Source organism: Cnephaeus nilssonii, assembly GCF_951640355.1.
Source record: "Cnephaeus nilssonii genome assembly, chromosome: 4".
NCBI classification, from domain to species: domain Eukaryota; kingdom Metazoa; phylum Chordata; class Mammalia; order Chiroptera; family Vespertilionidae; genus Cnephaeus; species Cnephaeus nilssonii.
In genome coordinates, this window is record NC_137075.1 from 45,337,305 (window position 1) to 45,356,442 (window position 19,138).

General features: G+C 47.5%; 3 protein-coding genes across 6 annotated transcripts in view; 2 read left to right on the top strand and 1 right to left on the bottom strand.

Moving 5' to 3' along the window:
- Positions 1 to 6,645, top strand: part of CAPN3 (calpain 3) — a gene marked incomplete at its 5' end in the record, with an annotated part of 45,036 nt that extends 38,391 nt beyond the window's left edge. For 2 of the 4 annotated variants that reach the window (XM_079768888.1, XM_079768887.1), the window contains 9 exons: positions 2,483 to 2,596; positions 3,527 to 3,604; positions 4,016 to 4,073; positions 4,160 to 4,224; positions 4,695 to 4,763; positions 4,854 to 4,932; positions 5,131 to 5,247; positions 5,520 to 5,578; positions 5,940 to 6,645. In XM_079768888.1, the coding sequence (XP_079625014.1) occupies positions 2,483 to 2,596; positions 3,527 to 3,604; positions 4,016 to 4,073; positions 4,160 to 4,224; positions 4,695 to 4,763; positions 4,854 to 4,932; positions 5,131 to 5,247; positions 5,520 to 5,578; positions 5,940 to 5,966 (666 nt within the window). In that variant the 3' untranslated portion in view covers positions 5,967 to 6,645. The remainder of the gene's footprint in view (positions 1 to 2,482; positions 2,597 to 3,526; positions 3,605 to 4,015; positions 4,074 to 4,159; positions 4,225 to 4,694; positions 4,764 to 4,853; positions 4,933 to 5,130; positions 5,248 to 5,519; positions 5,579 to 5,939) is intronic. The other 2 variants (XM_079768889.1, XM_079768890.1) reach the window with 1 other exon arrangement.
- SNAP23 (synaptosome associated protein 23) overlaps positions 1 to 19,138 on the top strand; it is a 143,782-nt gene that overhangs the window by 29,148 nt on the left and 95,496 nt on the right. The window lies entirely within an intron of this gene.
- The window catches only part of ZNF106 (zinc finger protein 106), a 59,079-nt gene continuing 47,844 nt past the window's right edge, over positions 7,904 to 19,138 (bottom strand). Inside the window, 7 exon segments of the mRNA XM_079767589.1 lie at positions 7,904 to 11,792; positions 13,324 to 13,470; positions 15,061 to 15,132; positions 15,939 to 16,010; positions 17,295 to 17,414; positions 18,430 to 18,492; positions 18,941 to 19,132. Of these exon segments, the coding sequence (XP_079623715.1) occupies positions 11,736 to 11,792; positions 13,324 to 13,470; positions 15,061 to 15,132; positions 15,939 to 16,010; positions 17,295 to 17,414; positions 18,430 to 18,492; positions 18,941 to 19,132 (723 nt within the window). The 3' untranslated portion in view covers positions 7,904 to 11,735.

Genomic DNA, 19,138 nt, shown 5'->3' on the forward strand with positions numbered 1-19,138 from the left:
TGCCTGCCTCTCACGTGAGGGAGGCAGAGGGTGGTCAGCCAGTGACAATGGGCCTGGCATGGGGCTCTTGCAGAAACCAAAGGAGCAGCCCATCGCTCGCAGAAGTGGGCTCAGCAATGCTAAGCAAGGCTTGATTCTTTGGGGGAATGACAACAGGCTCCATCCCTCAGGTACAGTGAGATAATGGGAGGGTTCCCATGGAGAGTGGGGGTCTCGGATGCCAGCTGCCTGCTCTGTAGACAGGACAGCTCCTTCTCCCTCCCCCCTTTTTCCTGCCTGCTCCCCACTTCTCCTTTTTTCTCAGCTTCTGGGGAGGGGTGGGAGAGGGTACTAGCGGGACTACGTCACTGCCAGGGCCCTCATTCAAGGGGAAGCCTGCTTCTAGACAGTGACCTCTCACTCTGAACCTAGGGCCCCTCTAAGTCATGGGTCCTGAGAGGCTCTATGTGCTGCCTGTGTCCATGGCAAAGGGCAAAGCGGGGAGAGCCTCCACCCTCACAGCCCCAGAGGAGCTGCTCAACCTCACTGGCGTACGGGGGGAAGGAGTGAGAGCTACCTACCTGGGCCACTGTCCCTCCTGGGATCTTGGGGCGTCACCCTGTCTCACCAGGGCCTCTGACGGCCCCTCCTGGGTTTCCTGGTTAAAATCACTTTGCTGTAAGGACACCATTGCTAACGGTGACCGTGCAGCTAAGAGCATCTCAAGGGCCTCAGAACAAAGCTTTCATTCCGCCTGTGACCAGGGACCGTTTCCTTTGTGTACTTTTGGAACTTAAATTCACAGTTATTTATCAACACAAACTCCCCCTACCCCATCCTTGTTCCATTCATCCCATAACTCCCCCTGGGCTCCCGGGCAGTAATGCCTCTGGTAGAATTTTGGTTTCACTGCCCAGAGTACCATCCAGAAATGACGGACCTTTGGACATCCTTGAGCAATAGCCACAGGTCATTAGACAATGTTTGGGGCTGGCGTTTATGATCCGCCTTAGGGGTCCTCCAAGGAATGGTGCTGGTGCAGAGCAGAGCTGGCATTCATCAAGCACCTGCCACGCATTAGGCAAACAGTTTTCAGTCACAGCAGCATCTACACAGTAGGTGCTGTCCCTATTCCTTTTACAGGTGAGGGTACAGACTCAGAGAAGTGAAGCGACTTGCCCAAGGACACGTAACTGATGAGGGGGAGATGGAACTGGAAATCACATCTGTCTGCTCCAAAGCCCCTGTGTCCTGCTCTCGCCTCTCTTTAGTGCAGGCCCCTCACACGCCAAAGCCTGTGCCATCCAGATACACACTTGGGCCTGGAGATATGGGCCTGGCATGGCCACACATCACCCTCAGACGGACTCCCCGTGCTCTGGGATCCCCACACACTTCAGTTGCTTGGGCAAGACCCTTCGCTTAAAAGGCAGAGCAAGCCAGGGCCACTGGGGCCCGCTAGGAGCCAAAGCGGGGGGAGGGGCGGGGCTGTGTCCCTAGGTTTGTCCGTTCTTGCTGTCCTAGATGAACAGCATGGGAAGGCGGGTGGGATGCATAGACCAGTCAGGTTCCTGTCCTGCTCCTGTTTGCCCCCTTGCTCTCTGCACTGCAGCCACGGGTCCTACCTCCTAGCCTTCCCCTGCTTCTCCGGCAGGGTGCACGGCACCAGCCAGCACTGACGCAGCATGCAGCTGCTTGCCACCCTTCACGTAACGTCTTCGCTTGCATGAGCATGTCTTGAAAATATCCCTTATATTTGTGTAGCATCTTAAATGTTTTGCAGCCCACTTTTACAGTCAGTATCTCATGTGACCCCCATAAGAGCCCCATGAGAAGTGTAAGGCAGGATTCATTGTGCATATAATGGATCAGTAAACTGAAGCCCACTTTACTGAGAGGGTATTTCTCATACCTGATGGCCAGCCCCGCGTCCTAACCTCTCACCCACTGGCCACGCCACTCACCAGAGTCCTTTTTCAATTTGTCCCCTGCAGAGTCCTCGCGGCTCCTTGGAGGTGCCTCCTTAACTGCCCTGACAGTGTAGGGGCACCGAGGGAATAGAGCTCTGCCCTCCTCATCAAGCGGAGGTGCTCTGGTTTTGTTTTGTTTTAGAAGCTCTGTTTTTAATGACTCTACATACACTGGGCTTCTGGGGAAATTTAACTTGAACAATGTTTCCACAGTCTACACAGTATTTGAAAACCACTGCACTAGATCACGTCGCTTTTAGCAGTCTTAGCATTTTCACATGTGCTCACTACCTTGTTTAACCCTCATACCGTTATCATGAGGAGCTAAGGACTTGAGGTCCAGAGGGACTTAGCATCTTCCCCACAGCTCGGTAGTGGCCGAAATAGAGCTTGAAGTGAGTGAGGTTCAGGAGCTCCTGCCTGCTCTTTCCCTCTTCGCGGGACCAGCTGCTCCAGGAGGCGGTTGCCCCACCGGTCTCCTCAGCCTGTAACCCTTGCCTCCTTCCTGCCCCTCCCCCCACCCTCCCCTCCAGCCCATCATCTTCGTTTCGGACAGAGCAAACAGCAACAAGGAACTGCGTGTGGACGAGGAAGCAGAGGAGGGCAAAGACAAAACGGGCCCCGATAAGCAAGAGAAAGCCCCACAGGTTCTGGGCATGTGGCATGAATGGGGTGGCCAGCACACACCGGGGTCTTCTATGCTTTTGGGGTGCTCGAGTTGGAGGGGACCAAGGGTGGGGTGTCTCTTTAACATCTAGAGGTTGGATTTATCTCACCTTTTTCTCTCACCAAGTTCTTCTAAAATTTAGGGTGCTGTCGTGGGGGTTGGCAGCCACATCCAGGGAGTCCGAGGCCTGGGAAGGACAGGCTGAGCTCCCTGCTGGGCCCTGTCCAGCAGGACGATGAGGGAAGGGACAGCAAAGCCTGAGACAGAACAGCTCCTGTTTCCTGGTGTCCTCGAGCTCGTAACCAGGGGGGACAGTAGCAGAAAAGGGGCTGACATGAGCAATGGAGTCCTCCAGAGCCAAGGGGAGGGTTGGCCTGGAGTGGGGAGAAGAGTCATCTAATGGTTAGTGAAGGTGGGGCTAAGGGGCAAAGGCCCATAGACCAATCCAGGGCCACCTCCTCTATGGGGGGTGCCATGCAACGGAGTGGGGGAGGGGCCCCCTGAGGACTTGGCCTGGATGACAGAGGCAGCTGGGAGATGTCAGAATGGTCAGGCCCCTTTTGTCCTGCTGGGGCTCATTTGGTTGGGATGGTCAGGCTCACAACAGTGGAGAGGCTCTAGCTGGTGGGGACGGGGAAAGGGACCACGGGGGCTGTCTGCATGTCTGCCCGGCTAACATAGCTCCTGTCCGGGTGTCAGGGCTGGGAGGTATGGAGTGAAGGATCGCTGGCGCCTACATGGTTCTCACTCCTGCTCACGAGGTTTGACCAGGAAGCAGCATTGCCCGGACGCAGCTCCTGCTGCCCCTCGGGCTGTTGTAGGCACCCTGGCTCCTTCGGGCCAGAAGACTTTCCTCCGGGTCTGTCCACCCCCCACCCCTGTGAGCCAGCTTTGCCTTGTGCTTCCACAGCCACGGCCTGGCAACACGGACCAGGAAACTGAAGAGCAGCAGCACTTCCAGAACATTTTCAAGCAAATAGCGGGTGATGTGAGTACCTGCCACTCCCACTCCCACGGACACTCCCACTCCCACTCCCACTCCTCCCCTTGAGTAACTGCTCACACGACCAGTGACTTCATCCTCATTCAGTAGAGGTCATTTTGGTGGAATCAGGGGGTATGTGTGGGTAGCACCGAAATCCACAAGTCAAGTCCTGGAGTTTTGGACAAACGCACCCATGGGGTGGCTCAGAGGCCTTTTGGCTGAGCTGCCCACTGCAGTCTTGCCAGCCCAGGGTGCGATGTCTGTCTCCCACAGAAAAGCCCCCGCCTCCCTGCGGCAGTGGCACCGACAGGGACTGTACAGACAGGGGCAGCTGGGGCTCCTTTTGCAAAGCCTCTGCCCAGCAGCTCTGTTCTCTTGAACGTGACTCCTGCCCCCCACCCCCTTCCTCCTCAGGACATGGAGGTCTGTGCAGATGAGCTCAAGAATATCCTGAACACAGTTTTGAACAAACGTGAGTGGCTCAAGCTGTCTGTGCGGGATGGTGGGCAGGTGTGTGTGTGTTATCTGAAAGTAGTTCCTCTTCTCCATACCTCCCAGACAAGGACCTGAAGACACAAGGGTTCACGCTGGAGTCCTGCCGTAGCATGATTGCTCTCATGGATGTATCCTTCCTGCCACCCGTCCCAGCCCTCAGGGGGCCAGGGCAACAATGAGGGGTGCCCAGTCAGGCAGAGGGGCCCAAAATCGCACCCAAGGAAAGGCTTAGGGAGGTCCTGAGTCAGAACCTCCCGGCTGCTGGTCTGAAAGGGGCTATTGGAGGAGGTACACGTTGGGAAGGCCACTGGTTGTGACCAGCCCCTGGCCCCTGCTCTTACCTCAGGCTGGGATTCTGCCTGAGCAAAAGTGGTCCTTAGGAGGCAGGTTCCCTGGGTCATACACACTACCTTTGATTGGGGAGGTTTGGAGGGGAGGTTTAAATACCAGGACAGGGCATTAATACAGGACAGTGGCTAGGATATCCTGGGCAGAGCCTTCCTTTGGGGCTACCTTCCCTGCAGAGCTTTCTAGAAACCCCCCTCCCAATCCCAGAGGATTCTGCTGTGTGCACCCTGTAGCCCTGACCTTCCTCCAGACAGATGGCTCTGGGAGGCTGAACTTGCAAGAGTTCCATCACCTCTGGAAGAAGATCAAAGCCTGGCAGGTGGGGAGAGGGAACCAAGTGTGGGAGTGAAGGAGGAGGTTGAATCTGGGGTTTAGTGTGTAACACTGACCTCAAATCTCCTGCTGCCAGAAAATTTTCAAGCACTACGACACAGACCAATCAGGCACCATCAACAGCTACGAGATGCGAAATGCAGTCAACAATGCAGGTGCTGGGAAAGGGGGGTGGCTGGGGATATGGACTGGAGCTGGTGGGAGCAGGAATGGGAAGAGAGGTCTAGGCCGCTGGGCCCCACTGGAGAAAGGGAGGAGAAAGGGCTTCTCATGTTCCTTTCCCAAGAGGGACAATAGAATGCAGGCCTAAGGACTGCAGCTCTACTTCCTCCTCTCAAGTGCTCCCCCCACAGGATTCCACCTCAACAGCCAGCTCTACGACATCATCACCATGAGGTATGCAGACAAATACATGAACATCGACTTCGACAGTTTCATCTCCTGCTTCGTCAGGCTGGAGGGCATGTTCAGTAAGTGGGGGCTACCACCCCGCCTCTGTGCCCTTCTGCCCCCTCCTGCAGTGAGAGCTGTGGCAGTAGGAATCTCAGCCTGATCATCCCGTCTCCTCTGTCCGGGATGAACAAAGGCGAAGGCCCTCTTTAGGCTCAGAATGGGCTGGCAAAGGGAGGGAGGGCTATAGGTGACACTCTGCCTGGCAGAACATGGTCCTCTTAAGAAAAGGCACAGTAGTAGAGGGAGAGCAAGCCTGTGGCCTCTGGCCTGTATTCCTTCTCCCACACAGGAGCTTTTAATGCATTTGACAAGGACGGAAGCGGCATCATCAAACTCAACGTTCTAGAGGTAAAGCCTGCAAGAAGCAGCACACTCGTCTTGTACCTTAAAATTCAAGGTGGAGTCAATGAGGCAGACTGGCCCAGTGTGCTCTTCACTTCCCAGGGGTGTGGAAGGATGGGGGAGGAGAGGAACAGAAAGGGAAGCACAGTGGGGGATGTGGCTCATGGGGAATGTACACACCAAAGGGTCCTCATTCCTAAAATGACTTTATGCTGGAAAACATGTACCTTCCCAGGAGAGATCTGGGGGAGGCTGCTGCTGCTTCCTATAAAATCTGCCCAGGGTGAGCCTTTCCCCTACCCTGTGAGACCCCTCGGGCTGGACTCGGTTCTTCTTTGCATTCTGATCTTGGGACTTCCTCTTTCAGTGGCTGCAGCTCACCATGTATGCCTGAACCAAGCTGGCCTCAGCCAGGGCCGTGCGGGATCACTCAGGATTTGTCTCACCCAATATAGCTAGAACCACTTACCTCAAAGGTTGCGGTAGCTGCCTCCAGGCGCCCCGGCAGGCCTCCAGGCGCCTCATCGGTCTTGTTCCTCCTCGACTTCACTGCCCACTCAGCCTCAGGGCATCTGCCCATTGGTCATGCCCAAACCAACCCTTTCGTTAAGGAACTTTGTCCCTTAACTGGAGGCAAGTGTCTGTCTGCCTCAGCCAGTGGTAGTCCAGCGGAGATTTGCTTGGAACCTGAGCAGCCTGAGCTCTGAAGCAAATGCTCTCCTTCGCGGCAGTGCCCTGGGCTGTTCACAGAAGCCTTAGCTGATGGCACTCCGTACCTCCTGCACTGGATCCCTCTACCGCCCACTGCACAACCACCAAACAAGCCCTTGGTTCTGGATATTTCAGGATGGGCCTGCTCTGGAGGAAACTAGCTCAGTGACAGAGAGCTGGAGACTTTGGGTTGTCTGACTCATCAGTTTGGCTGCTTTATGAAAAGAAGTAGATCTAAATAAAGGCAGGTTCTATTGTGTTTTGTTTTCTCACATTTAGATATCAGCCATGGGCTGAATTTCTTCCAATCTTACATTCACGTATAGAGAGCCCAAGTTTCATATACAACAATGAAAAACACACACATACACAAATAAACCCCGAGTCCCACTTTAATCATACCTATTTGAGTTTCTTGAGCATAGAAATCACTCAGATATATGAGGAAACGGAGGGGAATGGCTCTTGGTACACAGAACAAAAATAAATGGGTCACCCATAACTGGAGGGTCACTTATCTATATATATAAATGCCTAAATGACCATTACGACCAAACGACTGGAACAACTGGAATGACCAGTCGCTATGATGTGCATTGACCACCAGGGGGCAGACACTCAACGCAGGAGCTGCCCCCTGGTGGTCAGTGCTCTCCCACAGCCAACCTCCCGCTGCTGGCCAACCTCCCGCAGGTGGATGGCGGTGGACGTGGCCCCTTTCCCAGGAGGGCCTCAGGGCCGGCAGCCAACCTCCCATGCCCTGTCCCAGCCGCCCCTGCCAACAGGCCCGATCTGCCATCTGCCTGCCATGGTGGTAGCGCAACGGTGAGGGAAGGAGGGCACCCCCCCCCCCCCCCGGCTGGCAACCCTCCCCTGGGTGGTAGGCCCCGTTCCTCCCGGAGGCCAGCAGGCACTGGTAGCGGCGCGGTGGCGAGGGGAGGAGGAGGGGGGAGGCGGGGAACCGCGCAGTGGTGGGGCGCCAATGGCAGCGTCGGCATCTGGCATCCATTCCTTCCATGCCCGGCCCAGCGACTGTTGCCTCCTTTCCCCACCCTGCCGGGGCCTATAGGCCCCAATCAGCCCGGCCCGGATCAGCCTGGCCCCAGTTGGCCCTAATGGCTGGCCAGGCCTAGGGACCCTACCCATGCATGAATTTTGTGCACTGGGCTCTAATCCTATATAATAAAAGCCTAATATGCTCATTGTCCATCCAACCATTTCACCAGTCGCTATGATGTGCATTGACCACCAGGGGCAGACGCTCCAACTGGTAGGTTAGCTTGCTGCTGGGGTCCAGCCCATCGAGACTGGGTAAGATGGGCTGGACATGCCCTGGAGCCTTCCCGCGGTCCTTCCTGGCCCGGATCATGCACTGGTGGGGTCCCTTGGCCTGGCCTGCGGGGATCGGGCGGAAACCGGCTCTCCAACATCCTCTGAGGGCTCCCAGATTGCAAAAGGGCACAGGCCAGGCCGAGGGACCCCACCGGTGCACAAATCCATGAACCAGGCCTCTAGTCTAAGTATAATGGAGCAGAAATGTAGTTTTTAATCTTAGCTCCTTCATTAATTAATTGACCTCTGTGTATGAACTTGAACAAATCCTTAAATATAACTGTTGGACAAACTTATCTGGCCCATGGTCTGTGGCTTATCTATAACCATCTTGTGTTTCCTACCCCATTTTCTTCTTAGTCTCTATAGCAACATGGAAAAGAAGGGGCTGGGCTAGGAAATGTGCAGATAAGGTAAAAAAAGTAAACAATTTGTAAAAGTACTTTATTTTCCTCTTGTATTTGCTTTATATCTTGCTTTTACAAAGTTATGAAGTTCACAGATTTATACCAAAATGTAAGAAGGCTAAGCTATTTGCTTATAAACATTTTTGCAGTCAAATGTCATCTGATTTCACTTTTCTAATCCATATTCAATATAAAAAAATCAAATACCAGGCATGCTAGAGCAGCTCTAGGGCATGTGTTTCTCTTAGGCAGGAGGAAGATTTTCAATAGCCTTTCCTCTTTGACTCCCCTTTCCCAATCCATTTGGGCTACTACCTTGAATTTAGAGCAAACATGGGAAATTTTAGTGCATGTGGCCCAGCAGGGCCGCATATTTGGGAGTTGGAGGTGAGGTTAGGGATTACTGTCTGATAAGCAGTAGGTGCGGTTTACATCATAATTTCACATCCACTAGCATATGGGACTCAGTATAACCCAAATCACCACCACAGCTCCTATTCCTAGTCATTGGACAGCTTCTTTGCAATCCTGAGGGTCCTGATGATTTGGGGCAGGGACGAGATCACTATTATCAATGTGGCAGGCATGGCCTTCCCAGCAATTCTAAAAGCTCTCCTTTAGACAACAAGAACAAAATCTGTCCATCAGTGTATATTAACTGCAGTTATTTGAGCAAACCAGGGGGAACATGCTGTTCAAATATCACATCACAGTATACTTTGATCTCCCCTCCAAGAATTCTCTTCCATAAAACATACCATACCATTCCACTAAATGTTGTACACCTATTCCCACCAAACCATCCACATACCTAGTCACTAAAGTTGTCCACTATATAATCTACCCAAGACCCCCAAAAAACAAAAACAAAGAAACCTTTGTTAAGCAAATAATCACTTAAACAGCAATGATTTTGCCTATAACTTATAGGTAGGTCAGGAGCTAAACACTCAATTGCTAACTCTTCTCAGACAGAAAAAACTTCTCTCCACCAAAGAAGGAGTGTGGTAGCAATGACATTCTCTTCAAGTAGCATCAGATCACAATAATTCTTTGCTCCTAGGAGTTTTGTTTGCATTGTGTTTAACTGAGTAGAAGCGTATGCCAAAATACATTTTGAACCTGATTAAACCTTTAGGATAAAACTTGAAGTGACTGATATTATATCAGAACAAACTGCCATTAAAAGACTAGCATATGCACACAAAAGGATTTACACTAGGGTTTCCTTGGCTTCTAGCCGTTAGAAGTAGGCACACATAATTAAAAAATAATGTTCTAAAAAATGGCCTCCGACTCCTTATAAGAAATGAGTCAGGTTCTGTCAGGTCATGTAACGGTTTCCTTTCTTCATAAAGTACTAAATACCAGAGTTTATGCAAATCCCTGAGCCACAGCTCTTCTCTGAGGGGGACAGAGGGCTAGAATCGGTCAAGACATCAAAGAAGACTTAAAAATGGCCAAAATTCTGCATAACTTTCCAGACACTTTAAAGTAGTAACACAACCATATGTAAGCAGCCAAGATGTTTACGGTGCATTTATTTCTAAACAGAACTAGAACAGTGCGTTTAGGATAACACACTAACCTGATGTTAAACAACTTTTACACATAAACATTATTGCTACTGCTTCAAAGGCCATTTCTATGAAATGAGGAAAAGTATTCCAAGTACAGGTGCCCATCCGTATACACATGTACAAGGATCATTCCTATACACAAAGACAGACAGACTGTGCACAATTCCACCAAAGTGGAACCCAAACTGGTTCTGACTCTACCTGCAAAGGTTCCCCTCACTTGCCCAACACCTGCCCTACAAAGCTTCACCACTCTCGTCTTTGCAGACATGTCCTCAGGCAGGACAGAAGGACACCTATGCACCAGTGCAAGCAAGACTTTCTTAGCACACTACCCAGCCATCTTAAAATGCTGCTTCACTACCCAGAGAAAAATGCCAGGTTTGGCAATAAGTCCAAATATGCTTTCCTGGGAATTCACCATTCCCAAACCCACAGAACAGCTTGGCTTCTCTGATCACCTGTACAGGAAATGGGGGTGAAAGGGGGAGGGGGGAAGTTTCATAATCTCATAGAGAAACAGCACAAACAGTCTTGATGCAATAGGGTTCTCTCTGGTCTCTCAAGTGTCATGTAAATCTCAATAGTGTGGTTAACAAAAAAGTTTTCCCATTCACAAAGACAGAAGTAAATAGCTGTGGGGCCACTCATGATCTAGTAGTAGCTCCTTTAGTAGGTCTTAATCTTTTGGATCCAGTGAAAATCATTAGAGCCTTCCCTGGAAAAAAAGGACACATACTTCGTCTTGCATACAATTTCAGGAGGTTCGCATACCTTCCTGAAACCTACCCACGAGTCCCCAGTGAAGTCCTCCTGCCCTAGAGCCAGAGTGAAGGAGACATGTGAGCAGATGTGTGTGCACCAACAGGAGTGGGAGAAACCTGGATGCTCTGCCATCCTAGAACACAGTAGGATTTGTCGTGTGGCCCTGTGCTGCTCCCCTTCTATCTCCCTGAAGGACCTTTCAAAGTGAACCCACAAACAAAAGAATGAAAAGCAACACTTCTACAGCTTCTCTTCGAGCCCACAGAAAAGCCCAAACAAAGCAGTCTCCCTAAGGCTTTGTCAATGTGGCTGCTCTCCATGGACAGGTGGTCTTTACCTTCACCAGATTCCACTTTCTTCCCAGCTGGTGGAGAGGTGAAGGCAAGACATTGGTTTTAGAAATCAGTTTCTAAGAAGCCTGCTTGAGGCCCTAAAAACTGAATTCAGATGCTTTATCCTAACTCCCCTATCTTAGGTGCTGCAGGTGAGTGCAAGCGTTCTGTAGGTCTCAATCCCACAGCAGCCTTGAGAGTCAGAAACTGCAAAGGGAGATAAAGGCTGCACCTCCAGGTCAAAGAGCCCGGCAATCCCTGCAGCAGTGAGTGCCCAGGTCTAACAGCACCATTTCAAGTGGACATTAGGTCTGTGTGCTGCCTTGAGCCAAGCACTCCAGCAAAACTTGCAGAGGGTCACTGGGTAGCACTGTCTGTAAGGACTTGCCATTATGTGATCTGCTGCCTCAATTCATAAAACACTCAGTAGAGCAGTCACTCTAGCTGCTAAAAATCTACTGTGTCTTCCTTTACATTTAGAGCCAGCTCTGTCATCTACAAAGCAAGAGAATATTGACACACACTAAACATAATTGTTAAGAAGAAAACTATTTGCTTCCAGTTTAAAATACCCAGTTATTATAAGCAGAAAAATTAAAACTGATCTTAAAAATCTAGCATTTGAACAAACTGGTACTTAAAGCTTGACTACAAGTTTAAACCATCATAAGAACATAAACTAAAAATCACAAACTTGAAATCAGTAACATGATTAGGATCAAATCAGGTAACCAATTCAGATCTGCATCTTTAATAAACATCTGGAGAACACCAGTAGCATAAATTACAATATGCCACGCTGTCCCAGGAGTATGGTTCCTTAACATCTGTTTAAATCTGACAAACCTCCAGCAAGATCTTAAAGTGTAACCTATCGTCCCATAGAGCTGCTCAGACTTACCCTAATGGTTAAGTCTGGCTGGTAATCACTTTCTCCTTCCCCGCTTCACAGGGGAAGGGAGGAGAGTGGCCGGTGTGAGGGGCCAATGTGAAATTCGTTCAACTAATGACTTCCCAACGTGGGAGGCAAAAAACTTCATGAATAAACTTTACTGTCATCCTCAGCATGTCGTTCAATGTGTCCTGTAGCATCCTAGGAATAAAGGGAAAAGGGCCCATGAGAGAGAAGTTGGAAGGACAAGAGAAAGTCCAGCCAAGGAGAGCTTTCGGGGTACATTCTATGATCTACACATGAAAGGCAGTTAGGACCCAGCATTCTTCATTTGAAACCTCATTATGCTACCCTCAAATCTATGAGTAATAATAAAAAGAAAAATCCCTCGGCTCTCCCTATCCTATCTAATAAAAGAGTAATATGCAAATTAACCACCACTCCACTATACCCACAAGCCACGCCCACCAGCCAATCAGGAGCGAGTATGCAAATTAACCCCAACCAAGATGGCTGTGGCCACGGAGCGAGCAGGAGGGAGGCTTGGGTTTCTGCAGCGATGGAGGAAGCCAAGCTTTCCACACACCCTGGAGGGTCCAGGCCTCCTCTCAAGGCTACAAAGTTTCAATTATAGAAGATAAATAAATCCCAACAGAAATGGCTGCCACCACGGAGCCAGCAGAAGGCTTGGCTCCGCTCCAGGCTACAAAGTTTCAATTGTAGAAGATAAATAAATCCCAGATACCAGGGCCTCTGCTTGGGTCGTGTGTGTGTGGGGGGGGGGGGGGGAGGGGGGGCGTGGTCGGCCTGCAAACCACCACAGGCCCCTAGCCCAGGCTGCCCCATTCCCCAAGGAAACCCCCACCCTGATCTGGGACACCCTTCAGGGCAAACCAGCTGGCCCCCACCTATGCACCAGGCCTCTATCCTATCTAATAAAAGAATAATATGCAGATTGACCATCACTCCAACACACAAGATGGCTGCCCCCAGGTGGTCAAAGATCCTGCCCCCATGTGGATACAAGATGGCCAGCAGGGGAGGGCAGTTGGGAGGGACCAGGCCTGCAAGGGAGGGCAGTTGTGGGCAATCAGGAAGCAGGGGAGGGCAGTTGGGAGGGACCAGGCCTGCAAGGGAGGGCAGTTGGGGGCGATCAAGCCTGCAGGGGAGGGCAGTTAGGGGTGACCAGGCCGGGAGAAGAGGGAAGTTGGGAGTGACCGGGCCTGCAGGGAAGGGCAGTTGGGGGGGGACCCAGGCCTGCAGGGGAGAGCAGCTGGGAGTGACCAGGCCTGCAGGGGAGGGCAGTTAGGGGTGACCAGGCCTGCAGGGGCGGGCAGTTAGGGGAAAACAGGCTGGCAGGGGAGCAGTTAAGCATCAATCAGGCTGGCAGGGGAGTGGTTAGGGGGTGATCAGGCTGGCAGGCAGAAGCGGTTAGGGGCAATCAGGAAGGCAGGCAGGCGAGCAGTTGGGAACCAGCAGTCCTGGATTGTGAGAGGGATGTCCGACTCCCCGTTTAGGTCCAATCCCGGTGGGCAGTCGGACATCCCTTGAGGGGTCCCAGATTGGAGAGGGTGCAGGCTGGGCTGAGGGACATCCCCCCCCCTGCACGAATTTCGTGCACTGGGCCTCTAGTTTATTATAATTCTGAACATTCTAACAAGGCAAAAGGTTTCCAAACCCTGCTCCCAGGGGTCAAATGACCTCAGATTGACCTCAAATCCCAATGATGTACCTGTTTGGATCCTTTCCTAGCAGTGAAAAAAGCATCACAGTTCTTCCAGCGACATTTCAGAGTCTGAAAGTTTGGGTTTGTATGGTCAGTCAGCAAATGTTGTTTTAAGTGATCTACAACGCCAAATATCAGAGAGCAACCATGCCACTGGAGAGAAATAGAATGAAAAAGTTAAAAAGGGTACCAGAAACGTGCAAACAGAACATTCCTACTTGTATACCATAAATGTGATGGAAACCAAAAATAAGCCCCTTATTATTTAATTTATTCTTGGCGAGCAAAACAAAGCCAGAGACAACCAAATTAATGATCAATATGACAAGGAACCTTGAAAAGACTGGGAAGTCTTCTGACATTTTGGTATTTTAAAAAGACAAAGCACTAAGTTAGCCAGTACATCGTTAAGTTAGTAAATATGTATAGACAAGTTACAATAAATTTCAGTTTCTATCATACTTATTCTTTATCTTGCCATCACAAAATGAGTTTCTTTGTCCATTTATTTAAAAGACAAAGAGCGTTCCTGTGATACTGAAAGGGCTGTTTTGAACAATTCTAAGAACTACTGTCTTGTAAACTTAAAGCTAAAAGTGCCTGATTAAAAAGAAAAAAAAAATTGTGAAAATATGTGTTGTAGAAAACTGTTTGCCATGGAAGCTGGCTTTCCACAAAATCTTTATCATCTGAATCACAGTCTTGTGATGATCTACTTTTTTTAAACTATAATTTTACTTCTCAATGTGACTAGATTCCAATCGTTAGTCAGAAAGCATAAGGACTCTTTGTCTTGGCTTTTTCCCTACAGGCTTGCTTGTAATAAATCTTATGATTCTGATTCTAACATGTTCATTTCTAAAATGTAATACAAATTTGAGCATTTCCTCTGTCAGTACCTCCCATCTCTCTAGCTTTAAAACCAGACAGTATTTTCCCCATTTCTCTAGATAAGCTAACTCTGTATTTGTATACTCTGAATCCTGTTACACTAGATTTGCTTTTCTTCAATGAGAAGACTAAAAAGCAAACAGTAATGTGTAAAAAGCTGCAAAGTAATTAAGCTGTGGACAAGCCCAAAATCAAATTTTAAAATGGAGTTTATTCCATCAATCTGAAAAGACGGTTAGGGTTTAGGGGGAAATAAATTCAGTGTCATAAACTTTTCTTTGGTCACCGATATTAGAACTGATGAAACAAATTAAGGCTTATAAGGAGTAAGTGTGAACATTTTGAGGGTTAATCACCTGCACCCACCCCAAAATAAAAACTACGCAATTTTGCCTAGAAAGCTGAAGTTTAACATTTCAAGAAGACAAATTTTTATTTGCCTATCCCCCCAAAACCAATGAGAACACAAACCAAACTATTAATATGTGTAATCCGTAAGGAATGGGTGTAGATTGGGCAGGTAAGGAAAAGAAACACTTTTACTTTTTCATATACTTATGCATTGTTGATATATTTGTAAGAATGTACTGATTTTATAATAAAACAAAATAAAAACCAACAGGTAGATAACCTGAGTGGAGGGTATTTAAATATACCTCATTTCCAATCTTAAAACAGATTTTCCATTAAAGAACTATAGAAAAGCATCAGTGTACATTATTTTAAATAAGCTTCCTTGTCCTACAGTAGAATGCATAGAGTTGATGCTCAAACAGAAAAAAGCTACCCTGATGACAATGAAGGTCTATAACTTAGCCTGGAGTTAAGCATCCGAACAGTTTCCTTCCTTACCCAGCAGCGGTAATTCTGCATCAGATTGAGCCTCACGGCCTGAATACTGCCATCGTAACAGCCAGTATAAATCTGGAGAAAGAGGTTTATCATATCAGACCAATACACACACACCAAAACACAACTATGAAACATCCTCAAAATAAGAGTCAAAAGCTACTTACAGCAACTTAAGAAAATACTGACACTAAACCAATACCAGCCCCCCCGTACCACAATGGGAAAGTATCCTCTAGATCTCTTCTTCTGGGCCCTTTGAAGCCGTGCTCCTTCCAGAGCCGCTCTCAGGACACGGGCCGACAGCAAAACTGGCAGGGCTCAGAGGCACCGCCTACACTTTAACTGGCGCAGCTCTGGCTTCCACTGGGCACTACGTATTAGGCATCTGTATTTCACTGGAACACAGGGTTCTACTACTCAGAGTCTGAAAAACCATCCATTCTTGTTCAACCTCATAATTTAAAAATAAAATAAGTCAAGGATTAGCAGGGTTAAATGAGTTAGCTTCTACTTTTAGGCATGCTATAACTATGTCATACTAGCCAAAACTCCTGGCTCCAATATTCTGTTCCGATCATAATGTCTCTGGAAAAAGCACTCTTTTTTAAAAAACATCTTAAATTTATCTTCTACTTAATGGTGCTATTAGATTTTTATTGCAATTATTTAGCTATTAATAGAAAACGAAATATTCAACAATATTACTAGGTTTTATCTTGATAACATTATGCCAAGAAATAGAAAGGCAATCAATAATGAGGCATATCAGAAACAGATGACATATTTGGAAGTGACAAGTAGTAACATTATTATCAGTTTGTAGAATTTTTAGTAAATACATTCAAAGGCAAATGTGTGACATGGCAAACAATACTCACCATACTTTTATGAATGGTCATACACATAATCATGTCTTTGTGTCCTCCATAAACTTGCAATCGATCATGGGACTTAGGGGGAGGAAAAAAACAAAAAGAGAATTAAGGTTATTTACACCTTGTGTTTAATCAGCACAGTCCCTGAAGGCCTTTGGCAGGTTTAAAACTACACGTGAGGCACCTGAGGATATGTTTTTGGTTGTTTTTTTTAAATTGATTTTTAGACAGAGAGGAAGGAGAGAGAAAGAGAAAAACATCAATGTGAGAAACATTGATTGGTTGCCTCTAGTACATGCCCAGGGATTGAATCTGCAACCTGGGTATGTGCCTGACCAGGAATCAAACCTGCAACCTTTTGGTATATAGAATGATGCTCTAACCAACTAAGCTACCCAGCCATAGCTCAGTAGCATTTTAACAGAAATATAATCTAGCCCTAGCTGGTTTGGCTCAGTGGACAGAGCATGGGCCGGCGAACAGAAGGGTCCTGGGTTCGATTCCAGTCAAGGGCACGTACTTTGGTTGCAGGCTCCTCCCAGGCACAGGCCCTGGTCAGGGTGCATGGGAGGCAATCAATTGATGTGTTTCTCTCACATGGATATTTCTCTCTGTCTATCCCTCTCTCTTCCACTCTCTCTAAAATCAATGGAAAAATATCCTGGGGTGAGAATTAAAAAAAAGAAAAGAAAAAAAATATATAATCTAGCTCTAGCCAGTTTTACTCAGTGGTTAGAGTGTTGGCCCATGGGACCGAAGGGTCTCGGGTTCGATTCCCAGTCAAGGGCACATACCTCAGTTGCTGGCTCAATTCCTAGTCCCGGCTAGGATGCATGCAGGAGGCAGCCAATCAATGTGTCTCTCCCACATCCATGTTTTTCTCTCTCTCTCTCTCCTCCCCTGCTCCTTACCTTCCACTCTCTAAAAATCAATGGAAAAATATCCTTGGGTGAGGATTTAAAAAAGAAAAGAAATATACTCTAATGGCAATCTTTCTAGTAAGTCCTCCTCCTAAGAGAGGAGCTGGTAATTGGAATTAATACAACCAATTTATGTAGTTTCAAAGTCTCCAACTTCAAATTGCATTTAAGGAGAACTAGATGGGTTTTAGAGACTGCAGTTGCTGTCCAGAAACCATTTAAATTTTGATACCTATGAGGCTGACTGACCACGCATCCCAGAGCAGCGTTTCTGAAAGCACAGTCCATGAATCAGCTGCTTCATAATTACCCAGAGTGCCTGTGAAGAATGCAGATTCCTGGGTCCCAACCCAACCTTACTATATTAAAATGTCAACATCAAACCTACGTAGACAGTCTCCCCAAATTATTCAAGCAAAATACTGGATCTAAATTCTACCTGTAATTCGTAGACACGAACAAATTTATCCAGGCAAGCAGTCACCATCACTTTTCCTAGGATGTTCACCACGGTCACTGCATGATTGTGACCTTTATAGATCCGTACGAGCTCTCCAGTCTGCATCGGGAGAGAGAGGAGTCAGTAGACTTTCCAGATATCTCCCTACTTTGAGATTTATGATTCTCTAATTCTAAAAGTCTTAATTCTGAGGCTTCTTGTACAACCACATAGCTATACTAATTTTAACAGCTGAAGTACTCTCACAAGCATTTGTTACTCACACAAAATATATGAAATGTATCCTGATGGAGAAAACTTAGTGTCATAGGAAAAGAAGGGTCACAGCTCTATATGTATGTATTTTATAGCTTTCGAAGTACAGCTGACCCTTGAACAATGCAGGGGTTAGGGGCGCTGGCCACATGCAATTGAAAATCAGCATGTAACTCTTGACTCCCCCAAAACTTAAGTTGTCCCTCAGTATTTATGGAAAAATGGACCCAATACCCTAAAGATACCAAAATCCTAGGTTCAAGTCCCCTATATAAAATGGCATAGAACAATGCATACAGTCAGCCCTCCACATCTACGGATTCATAATCACAGATCCAAAACAGTACAGGTATTTATTGGAGGAAAATCCACATATATATGGACCCAAGTAGTTCAAACCTGTATTGTTCACAGGTCAATTATATTTTCACTTTTATCATTTCATTGGATCTGGGTAAGTCCCTGAGGACTTGGATTATCCCCAGGTTTACAGACCAGGAACTGGGCTTCAAAGAGTTGCCTCTATGACGTGAGTAGAGTCTCTCAGCTGTTTTCATTAGTTCTATTTTAAACTATATATGATATCCACTTTCTTAGCGCCTCAGATGCTCAATTTATCTCATTTAAATGCAGCATTCAAACTAAACCTTACATAAACTTTGAGTCTGTCCCCTATTAAAAATTTTGATGAGGTCAGAATTTCTAAGGTGCTCAATATTATCTAAGAGCTCATGCATAGTGATTATTATTAAGCCTCTCACTGGAAAAGGGGCTTAATTTACATTGTAGGAGATCTGATGAATCCTTCAAGCTTTAACCACCACTCTATTAAAGATTTCTTTACACCAACAGTGCTTACATGAATGTTGTGGGCATGGACTGACTGATCACTGGAGCCACTGAACACAAGGTCATTCACCACCTTAAAGAAAAGAATTCAATGAGTTAGATTCGGTACAAGGTTCTGAGTTTCCTCTGTAACTTGCAATGTATATTGGTGAATTCTAATTTTGATGAGCATAGACTAGTTATAAAACAAATTTCTCAAATTTTCTGAACTGAAACTCATGTCCTATTACCAGGTACTCTGATGAATTGACAGTGTATTATTGGGTCTGTTACCTTTTCAGAATGATTATAGAGAAGGGCATTAGAATATATCTATATTCTATAGTAAAATACACTTTTATAGTTTCTAAGTTAACATATTTTAAAAAAATAGCACATCCCTTGGTGACCCAGGCCTGAAGAAAAGGATTGTAACCTTGTTCCTCTTTTCTAAATAAGGCATTAGACAACACGGAAAATGTCATTCAAACCCTTCTATTTGTGCCAGACAACTAGCTCCTGCTCTCCTGCACTTTACTTGCCTTCATGCAGAGAATAGTTTTGCTGTGGCCCTCCAGAGTTCTGAGGAGGAGTCCATTCCGCGCATCACGTACACTAATGGTACAGTCATAAGACCCCACAACCAGCAGCTTTCGGGCACCTTCCTGAGCTGTGGCTAGACAGCTAACTGCCCGAGGGCCATGGCATTCAAAGATTTCGAGTCGTTTGTTGTTCTGAAA